At 44.1% G+C, this 10,349-nt stretch overlaps 3 protein-coding genes across 3 annotated transcripts; 1 reads left to right on the top strand and 2 right to left on the bottom strand.

The window, feature by feature from the left end:
* Positions 1-1,946: 1,946 nt before the first annotated feature.
* Positions 1,947-2,891, bottom strand: LOC106421863. The gene has a single exon (XM_013862703.1). It carries the CDS (start codon positions 2,889-2,891, stop codon positions 1,947-1,949), a length of 945 nt encoding a protein of 314 aa, XP_013718157.1.
* A 979-nt stretch (positions 2,892-3,870) lies between these two features.
* LOC106421862 lies at positions 3,871-6,619 on the top strand. The gene is made up of 9 exons (XM_013862702.2): positions 3,871-3,951; positions 4,019-4,110; positions 4,589-4,840; positions 4,903-5,039; positions 5,131-5,325; positions 5,410-5,761; positions 5,827-5,965; positions 6,033-6,291; positions 6,348-6,619. The coding sequence occupies exons 1-9, from the start codon at positions 3,871-3,873 to the stop codon at positions 6,617-6,619; spliced, it is 1,779 nt and encodes a 592-aa protein (XP_013718156.2).
* Positions 6,620-8,325: 1,706 nt separating this feature from the next.
* Positions 8,326-9,297, bottom strand: LOC106421861 (uncharacterized protein Mb2253c-like). The gene has a single exon (XM_013862701.1). The coding sequence runs from the start codon at positions 9,295-9,297 to the stop codon at positions 8,326-8,328; it is 972 nt and encodes a 323-aa protein (XP_013718155.1).
* Between the last annotated feature and the right edge of the window lie 1,052 nt (positions 9,298-10,349).

Here is a 10,349-nt window from a genome sequence, read left to right as displayed (position 1 = left end):
TTTCTGATCCATATTTTTTCATCTCGGACGTAGTTGATGGAAATCTCATACTTTTCTGTTCCCTTCTCGTCATCTGGATCATCTTTATCTATGCCTTCTTTCAGACATTTTTCACTAACATATTCTTCTGGAACCTTTCCATTTATGTCTTTTTTTCAGACATCTTTCAATATTAGGTTCTTCTGGAACCTTACTATTTTGCTCATCCAATTTTTTTTTCTTTCGAGGATTTTTATCTTTGCCGCTGGCCTCCCCCTCTTTGACTGAACCCTAGGTTCATTCATTTTATTTCCATCAGTTTGTTCTTTAGGAACATCAACTCTGGATGGAACATTTTCTGTGGGTATACATGATTTCGTCACCCTTCTCGTATCTGTGAACGCATCTGGTAACTGGTTTGCCAAATTATGCAAATGCACAATTTTCTGAACTTCCAGCTCTCTTTGATTCGTAGGGGGATCAAAGTGTAACAACGACGGTGTACACCAAGTAATCTCTTTAGGAATTCTATTAATTCCTCCCCCTAACGCTGGAAATTCATCCTCATTAAAATGGCAATCGGCAAATCGTGCCGTAAACATATCACCAGTTACCGGTTCCAGATATCCTATTATACTTGGTGACGTATAACCCACATATATTCCCAATCTCCTTTGTGGGCCCATTTTTGTTCTTTGTGGCGGTGCTTTCGGAACATAGACCGCACACCCAAAAACAAGGAGATGGGATACATCTGGCTCTTGTCTAGATGCCAATTGTAGTGGGGAGTACTTATGGTATGCACTCGGTCTTAACCGAACTAGTGCAGCCGCATGCAATATAGCATGACCCCATACAGAAATTAGGAGATTTGTTCTCAAGACTAACAGTCTTGCAATCAACTGCAACCGTTTTATCAATGACTCGGCCATGCCATTTTGTGTATGCACATGGGGAACTGGATGCTCCACATCAATCCCCATTGACATACAATAATCATCAAAGGCTTGCGATGCAAATTCACCATCATTATCAAGCCTTACTTTCTTAATGACATACTCTGAGAACTGCGTTCTCAGCTTTACTATCTGGGCAATGAACTTTGCGAAAGCCTTATTTCATGTCGTCAAAAGAGACACACTTGACCATCTACTAGATGCGTCGATCAATACTATGAAATATTTAAACGGCCCGCACGGTGGGTGGATCGGCCCACATATATCACCATGTATTCTTTCTAAAAACATTGGTGATTCATTGCCTATTTTTGCTGGTGATGGCCGAGTTATAAGTTTTCCTTGAGAACATGCATTACATGTAAACTCGCCCGTTTGCAAAAAATTTCCGCTTTTCAACGGATGACCATTCAAATTTTACACTATCTTTCTCATCATGACTGAACCAGGATGTCCTAGCCTCTTATGCCAAATTTAAAATGTATCAGTAAACTTCATGTTTACCACGGCATAGGACTCAGTCATGGTTATTTTCGTACAATATAGTCCAGAGGATAACATTCTCAACTCTTCCAATTTATGTTTCCTCTCGGACTTAATGCAAAGAAATTCAATGACATCTTTACTCATAGTTTCAATATGATATCCATTTCTTCGGATGTCCTTAAAACTTAACAAGTTTCTATGAGACTCGGGGGAATACAATGCATCACTTATTTCAAATATTGTTCCCCCTGGCAATGAAAATTTCGCTCTTCCAGAGCCCATAATTTCGCTCTTCCAGCGTAATCTCTTATTTTGAGACTGGAGAAATATTTCTTATCTTTTATTATCGTGTGCGTTGACGCACTATCTGCCAAACACATATCTCCATCCAAAGTCTCAAAGTTTGGCATTTTCTGAATATAAAACATATATTATTCAACATGAAACATAACAAACATAACATATATCTTACAACAAAAGATATAAATACTATAATACAGTCTACTTATATCACATCGATTTATATCACTTATCGATACTCTCTGGCTCAACCAGAAAGTCTGATACGTCGAGATGAGTATCATCATTTAAACCATGAAAGGATGGCTCGGGTTCATCAGAGATGAAGTTTGTTTCACCTCTTCCTTTCTCTTTTCCCTTTTGGGATTCTCTATACAGATCGGCTAAGTGTTTTGGAGTACGACAATTACGTACCCAATGATCTTTCATGCCGCATCTGTAGCAAACATTTCCCGTTTGCCTTTTATCATCCCGGTTTTTTTCATTCCTTTCATTTTCGTGGAAGTCTTTATTATTTCTTTCATCATAGGGACGAAATCTTCTTCCTCGTCCTCTTCCACGACCATGATAAAGATTTCCACCACGTCCACGACCTCGTCCTTTCCTATTATCATAACTGGATGATGCAACATTCGCTTCCGGGAATGGAGCAGATCCAGTGGGACGAGCTTGATGGTTTAAAGTCACGAGTTGATTATTCTGCTCTGCTACAAGGAGGACTTGCATCTCCGAATAACGGGTATATCCATTCACCCGGTATTGTTGCTGCAGGATTACATTTTCAGGATGGAACGTGGAGAGAGTTTTCTCGATCATATCATAATCACTTATTTTCTCTCCACATAACATCATCCTCGAAGTAATTCCGAACATCGCGGAATTAAAATCACTAACACTTTTGTAGTCCTGGAACTGGAGATGGATCCACTTGTGTTTAGCTTTCGGTAAGATCACATATTTCTGGTGATCGAACCTCTCTTTTAAAGATTTCCAGAGGTCACAAGGATCCTCTTTCATAATATATTCATCCTTTAAACCATCATGGATGTGGTGTCGTAAAAATATCATGGCTTTTGTCTTTTTCTCATCCGACACCGTTTTCGAACTATCGATAGTTTCCAAAAGCTTGTTTCCTCTCAGGTACAACTTTGCACCCACTGCCCAGGTCATATAATTATTTCCTGTAATATCCAGGGCATTAATTTCGAGCTTTGTCAAATTCGACATGATAACTGTATTCATAGAATAATATATAAATATAGTAAAGACGGGAATTTAAATGCATAATTTAAATGCAGAAATTAAAGGCATAAAATAAAAGCATAAACTTAAATTGCCGAAATTTAAATAGCATAAATAAAATCGGGAGGTTCAGCCTACCACATGATCCGAGGAGTCATAGACTAACATATTGATCATTTTTCAAAGTCCGAAGAGACATGGTCTACCATTTTGACTTTTACTTATTTCAAGGTCCAAGGAGACTTAGTCTACCATTTTTGACCTTTTCTTTTTGTTCACAGAGGCAAAGCCTACCACGTGTGTAGAACCTAAAATCTACACTAAGTATTTGATAGTGATCGGGGTTTGATCTAGGGAAGACAAATGATGTAGGCAACGATATCTTTAGAACACAACGATGTTAAATAGTTTCCAGTAGGTGAAAATGGACTTTATTGATGATTAAGATCGAATACAATGAATTGAACTAGATCGAGTGATACTAACGAGATCGGTAAAGAAAGAATCTAAAAGTGGGAAGACAACAAGATCGATGTAAATGTGTACCTCTCTCTAGGGTTTTCAACGTGTCCTCCTCTGTTGCCACTCCTCTTCCTTTATAGTAAGTCGACTTCGAGATCTCTGTGGTAACTCCGCGATCTCAGCTTCTTGTTGCACGATCTCTGCGACCTCAGCGACTCCTTCTTGAGCTCGTATTCTTGCTACGGGCTCCGGCCTTTTAAGGCCCATACCTTTGATCGTGGCCCATTATGGTATTGACCAAAATTGGATCCAACATTTGTCCCCCAGCCTATTATGGTATTGACCAAAATTGGATCCAACATTTGTCCCCCAGCCTTTTTGGTTTATTAGGAAACTGAAAAGGCGAGAAACTACCGTTACTTTGCGGTATCGCAATTCTCGGAGAATGGGGTGCCACGCGCGTCGTCTTGATTTGACTTGTCGGCCATTTCAGGATCATGTGGTAGAGATCGAAAGTTCGTGGCCGGTTAGATCCTAGCGTTCTCGGGAGCTGTTTTTTTTTTAATTTTATGGTATATATTTTACCTATGTAGGACGGGGACGTCTATTTAGGTGCCGTACCGGTACCGGAAACATTTCGGGGACGGGTACTTCACGGGGACAGCACTGGTACGGCTTGGGGACGGTTAGAGAACATAGCTATGAGTGAGACTAGTTTTCACGGGACATAATGCTTGTGCAATGTTTTTTAACTGTCACTGTTATCTTGCTTCTAATTTTAGTTGGCAAAAGACATATTATAGTAAATTATATCTAATTATGGTAGATTCACTATATAAATTTATTTTTTTATAAATATTTTATATTTTTTACTAGTACATATTTGCCGTACCCGTACCCATAATTTTTAAATTTTCCCCTTTCCCGTCCCCGCTTCCGTCCCCGTTTCTGTCCCCGTATCCGTCCCGGTGCATCATAGTATTTTACTAAGTAGATCGTCTTCTTCGTCACTTCGATCCTTCTTCCTTTTTCGCCATTTTCCTCTCTCTTTCGCGACACTTCTTCTTAATTTGAAACTATGGCTGCCAAAAAATTTGGTCTGCATCACTAGACGATTCTTAATGGGAAAAATATTTACGCCATTTACGAGCTCTGGGAGTCAGCTACGACGTGGAAATCAAACTCCCCGAGGACGATGAGACTCCGGAGAATGTGAGACCGGGGTACTGCGGAGCTTACGCGTCTCATTTCGAGGTCGGCGGCTTATCGTTTCCTCTTCCTCGTTTCCTTCTCGAGGTGCTGGAGGAGATCAAGATGGCGTTTACCCAGATGGCGCCTAACTTCTTCCGGTATTTCTTGGGTTGCTGGGTCCGAGCTCAGGAGGAAGGTCTCGAATTTGGTCTCGGGGAGTTGAGGTAATTATTTGCCATAAAGCGAAACAACGGCTTCCCTGGCACGATGATTCTTGCTCCTCGAGGTGGCGTGGTATCATCGAAGGCATTCCTAATAAGGATGATCGATGGAGGGAGAAGTTCTTCATTTTTAAGATAAACCTGGCGTCGGTCGGAGACTTTGATTTCGAGAGGATCCCTCGGGAATGGTCCGACGATATTGGTCAGTATTTTTTTTATTATCATTATCATTTCCTCTTGGTAAACGATGTCTGTTGTTTTTTTTTTTAAAAGAGAATTCCTTTTATCTATAGAGCCTTTTGGATCTGCGCCTATGTCTCCCGAGCTTCGTGGGTTAATGGAGACTTTGCGTCGAGGTAACACTCGATGGCTCTCCTATACTCCTGACCGAATTCGAGCCGCCTGCGCTCTCCCACCGGGTGCGAATCGTGCTACTCATGTCGCCTTGGTGGCCCCTGTTTGGCCCAAGAGAGGTCGAGGCACCAAAAGTAAGTGACTATTATATTGCTCTTCTTTCTGGCATGATTTGGGGCGCTTCGTTGATATGATCCTAAGTTTGCTTTGAATTTTAGGGAAGAAGGAGAAAGAGGGGTTACTCGATCGTCCTGACGAATCTTATGAGGCCGGGTCATTAGAGCGAGCTCAGAAAATCCAGCGGGGGCGGGTCCTTAGACCGAGGTCGCAGGCTCAGTCTCCTGGTCTTCTTGCTAGGCCAGTGTCGGTCGCTATTCCATCTGGTGGAGCTCGTGAGGCACCAGATACTTCGGCGAGCTCTGCTGGTGATCGAGCTCTTAACGACGAGATCGATTCGTCGTCTCATCGATCTCGACGTCGGGTCTTGGAGGAGATTAACTCTGTGACTTCGGATTGTCGAGCCCGAGACTTTCTCCGCTGTTACGTGCTTCTGGTGGAGGCACTTCGCGGGTTAACCCCGGTGTCCTTCCTTCGAGCATGCCCAAAGCTTTTTCGTGGTCGTTTAAGTATGACAGCGAGGTCCCTATCCTTGAGAACCCCGACTCCCTTGCAGCGATTTGGTGTAAGGTCAGAGCAGAAGGATGCGAGATCCCTTCTTTGGAGCACATGCGAGAGCGCGACGTTTATGTTCGGATGGCGGTCGCAAATGCCAAGGTACGTTGTCTTCGCTTGATTTTTTATGGACTGGGATGCTTAGTTTTGACGCTATCGTTTTGCTTAGGCTATGGAGGCGAGCAACGATTATGCCGCTTTAATGGAGGGACGATTGGCAAATTTTCCTAGTAAGGAAGAGATCGCGGGTGACCTTCTCACGATTCAACAGCTTCGGGGTGAGTTGGATGCTGCTCGGGAAGCGGAGAGACAGCGCGAAGTGGAGATTGAGGAATTGAAGAAGAAGTTGGCGGCTGCTGAGGCAGAAAAGGTCGTTGTTCAGAGCGACCTTGACTCCATGAAGGAGAAGTATAGGCGAGAGATCGAAGGTCGGAATAGGAAAGCTCGCAAAGATCTCCATCTAGCTCGTGTCTCTCTTGCGAAGGAGTACGAGGGGTTTTGGCTGTGGTCAAGGGTAAGTTGGAGAAGAAGAAGAAAGAAACGGCCGCGGAGATTCTTTTGCAAGAGACGCGAGCTTGTATCGAGGCTTTGACCGAGTATAGTGAGGGCGGCTTCGAGCTCGAGGCGGAGTTGGAGCGTCTTAAAGACCTGGAGGTTTCGCTCGACGTCGATTACGACCTTGCTTCAGTGTCAGACCCTTCTCTTGGTCGTCTCGATCTCCCCGAGATCTCCGGAGACTCGGTCAACCAGGATTGATGCGAGGGTTATTTCGATTTAGTTTGAAGTTTGCTATGTTTTATATGTATGTTTTTTTTTTGTGTTTTTGTTGTTGGAGAAACATATATATGTTTCCAACAGAATTATGGGATAATACCTTTTTAATCGTATGTTTCCGATTTGTTTTAAGCCTCATTGAGCTTGTTGTTTTATCCTTTGGAAGGCGTGAAACGGAGACTGATCAGGAATCTGTTTTGTGGGCCTTTATATGGCCAGATAGCAAGTTGGTAAATGGGCTATGCTTAGGAATTAGATGTTCAAAGTGATGAAAGAAAGGCTAACGGCTGTTTGTTCGGTTGTTTGGGCTGCGCTCGGTGACGAGCCGCCTACGTACCCCTTTTGAGGGATCAAGCCATATCGTAGTTCCATTTTTGACTGAGCTGTAGGCATCGATGGCCCCCTAGCTCGAAGCTTTGGTAGTTATGATCGAGGTTCGGGTTTGCGTTATTTGTAGTATTTCTTTAAGTTGTAGGCGTTCCAAGGTCTCATTTCTGGGAGGCCTGTTTTGCATTTTTCTAGCTCATAGACTCCTGTTCGGATTTCTTTAGTTACTTTGTATGGTCCTTCCCATTTTGTTCCTAGCTTTCCTGCTCCCGGTTCTTTCGTTCCGTCGAACACTTTCCGGAGAACTAGTTTGCCTACGGAGAAAGCGCGGTTTCTTACGTTGGAATCATAATAACGTGTCGCGGCTTGTTGGTAATTTTGTACGCGTATTGTTGCTTTTCACGTCGTTCCTCGATCATATCCAGCTGATGGATTAAAAACTCTTCATTGAGTTTGGCGTCTTTTGGACATATTCTTCGTCGCTGACTCGGAACCTCAATTTCGGCAGGGATTACGGCCTCGATTCCGTAAGACAATGAAAACGAAGTTTCACCGGTTTCGGTGTGGGGGGTTGTTCTGTAGGCCCATAGGACACCATGCAGCTCTTCTCCCCACCTCTCCTTCTTGAGGTTGAGCCTCTTCTTGAGATTGTTCATTATAGTCTTATTTGCGGCTTCGGCATGACCGTTGCATTTTGGGTATCGGGGGCTCGCGGCCTTAATCTTGATTTTCCATTTCACGCAAAATTCGTCGAACATTTTGGAAATGAATTGTGGTCTGTTGTCGGTTACTATTTCGTATGGTAGACCATGTCGACAGATGATGTTTTTCCAAATGAAGTTGGTTACCGTCGTGGAAGTGACATTTGAGAATGCTTCGGCCTCGATCCACTTGGTGAAATAGTCGGTTAATCCCAGAAGAAATTGCAGCTGGGCTGGTCTGGAAGGTACTAGTGGGCCTTCCACATCCATGGACCATTTCATGAAAGGGTGTGGTGATGATATCGTAGACAGTTTTTGAGTCGGTTGATGTATCATTGGTGCGTGCCTTTGGCATTTGTCGCATTTTAACGCGAATTGCTCGCTATCATCGGCGATTGTTGGCCAGAAGTAGCATAGTTTCTTTATCCTGACTGCTAGGGATCGTCCCCCGGAGTGGCTTCTGAACGCTCCCCTGTGAGTTTGTTTCAGGATTGTGAACGGGTCCTTAGGGGATACACCTAATAGTTAGGGCTCGTCTAGACTTCTTTTGTATAGTTTTTCCTCCATGATACAATAGCTCGAACTCCGAGCTTTTATTTTTCGAGCTTCCCATCTCTCGGCGGGGAGCTCGCCGTCCTTTATATATTTAAATATCATGGTTCAATCTAGTATGGCTTCTAGCTCCTTCTTGAAGGCTTCGTGTGCCTCGTTGCTGGTTTCATGGACGGCCTCTTCAGGGATAGCTGCGGTGATCGCTGTTCTTCTGGTCCCGACGCACGATGTGTTTGGGGCCGATTGGTTGTCGGGCTCGTCGCTGTTTTCGTTGTCGAGACCCTGGCTTTCTCTTCGTGTCCTACTTCGCTTAGTGATTGCATCAATGCGCGGGGGGCTATTTTCCTGAAGGTCGATTCCCTTACATGGGAGATTTATGCTTGGTTTATCTATTCCTTCAACTGGTATTATTCTTTTTACCGCCGGATTGGAAGTTGAAGCCAGCGCGGCCAGCGCATCCGCTGACGTATTATCTCCCCTTGGGATATTTGTTAGTTCGAACTTGTCGAACTGTTGAGCGATTTCTTGCAGGACTGAAAGGTATGCTTCCATTCTTTCGTTTTTTCCTTTGTATTCTCCGTGGAATTGGCTTGTGACTAATTGCGAGTCGCTGAAGGCACTGATTTCTCGGGCACCGACGCTTCTTGCGAGCCGTAACCCCGCGATCAGGGATTCATATTTGGCTTCGTTGTTCGACGCGCTGAACTCTAGGCGAAATGAATGTTCGATCATTTCTCTCGTTGGGGATTCGAGCTGTATTCTGATTCCGGATCCTTGTTTCGATGATGCCCCGTCGACATGTAATCTCCATTTTTCAGTATTCGAGCTCGAGCTATCCTCTTTTGGGACGAGTTCGATGACGAAATCTGCTAGTACTTGTGCTTTCGAGCTCGTTCGTGGTTTGTATTCTATGTCATATTCGTTGAGCTTGATTGTCCATTTTGCGAGCCTGCCGGATTGGCTCGGACTGTGAAGTATTGTCCGAAGGGGTTGCGACGTCATTACTATGATTGAATGAGACTGGAAGTAGGGTCTCAGTTTTCTGGTGGCAGTTACTACCGCTAGTGCGAGTTTCTCCATTACGGGATATCTGGTTTCGGCGTCAGCGACCTACTCACGTACTATATTGGTTTCTGTTCTCCGCTTTCTTCGCGGATCAGGACTCCGCTCACCGCGTGTTCGGAGGTCGCGACGTATAGAAAGAGGGTTTCTCCTACGATCGGTTTTGACAACACGGGCGGTTCGCTGATGTACGCCTTGAGCTCTTTTAGGGCCGAATCGCATTCGATGTTCCATTCGAATTTCTTATTTCCTTTCAAAAAACGTAGAAAGGAAGGCATCTATCGGTCGATCTGGATATAAAACGGTTTAATGCGGCTATTTTCTCGGTGAGGCGTTGTACTTCTCGGACCGATCTTGGGGGCAAGGTATCGACGAGTGCTGCGATCTGCTTTGGGTTGGCTTCGATTCCTCTTTCGGTTACCAAGTAGCCGAGGAACTCCCCATAGGCTAATCCGAACGTACATTTCGTTGGGTTTAGTTTCATTCCGAATTTGTCGAGGATGTTGAAACATTCTTGTAACTAGGGAACATGGTTGCTTGCTTTCGACGACTTTACTAGCATGTCGTCTATGTAAACTTCCATTGTTTCCCCAAGTTGCTTGGAGAACATTTTGTTTACTAATCTTTGGTAAGTGGCTCCGGCATTCTTTAACCCGAATGGCATCACTTTATAGCAGTATGTTCCTCGCCGTAATGAAGCTCATTTTTTCCTGGTCTTCGGGATTCATGAGGATTTGATTATAGCCAGAGAATGCGTCCATGAAGGAGAGTAGTTCATGTCCGGCTGTGGCTTCTACTAGCCGGTCGATATGCGGCAATGGAAGCTTTCTTTCGGGCATGCTTTGTTGAGATCGGTGAAGTCGATACACACTCTCCATTTTCCATTTTTGTTTTTAACCACGACTGGGTTTGCTAGCCAGTCGGGGTATTGGACTTCGTGAATGAAGCATATTTTCAGTAGCTTATCCACTTCGTCATTCACGGCTTTGGCTCGCTCGGGACCCAACTTCCTTCGCTTCTGTTTGATGGGTTTAAATGTGGGATCGACGTTTAGGTCGTGGGAAGTGACA

Source organism: Brassica napus, chromosome C3 (genome assembly GCF_020379485.1).
Source record: "Brassica napus cultivar Da-Ae chromosome C3, Da-Ae, whole genome shotgun sequence".
Taxonomy (NCBI): Eukaryota; Viridiplantae; Streptophyta; class Magnoliopsida; order Brassicales; family Brassicaceae; genus Brassica; species Brassica napus.
This window is presented reverse-complemented; position numbering and strand designations above follow the sequence as displayed.

Excerpts from the sequence above, each read along its gene's own strand:
- LOC106421861 (XM_013862701.1), bottom strand. The coding sequence starts at position 9,297 with ATGGAGAAACTCGCACTAGCGGTAGTAACTGCCACCAGAAAACTGAGA.
- LOC106421863 (XM_013862703.1), bottom strand. The coding sequence starts at position 2,891 with ATGACCTGGGCAGTGGGTGCAAAGTTGTACCTGAGAGGAAACAAGCTT.
- LOC106421862 (XM_013862702.2), top strand. The coding sequence starts at position 3,871 with ATGGGGTGCCACGCGCGTCGTCTTGATTTGACTTGTCGGCCATTTCAG. Across the intron at positions 5,762-5,826 it reads CTGGTGGAGGCACTTCGCGG|CGAGGTCCCTATCCTTGAGA; the intron begins GTTAACCCCGGT and ends TAAGTATGACAG. Across the intron at positions 5,966-6,032 it reads TGGCGGTCGCAAATGCCAAG|GCTATGGAGGCGAGCAACGA; the intron begins GTACGTTGTCTT and ends CGTTTTGCTTAG.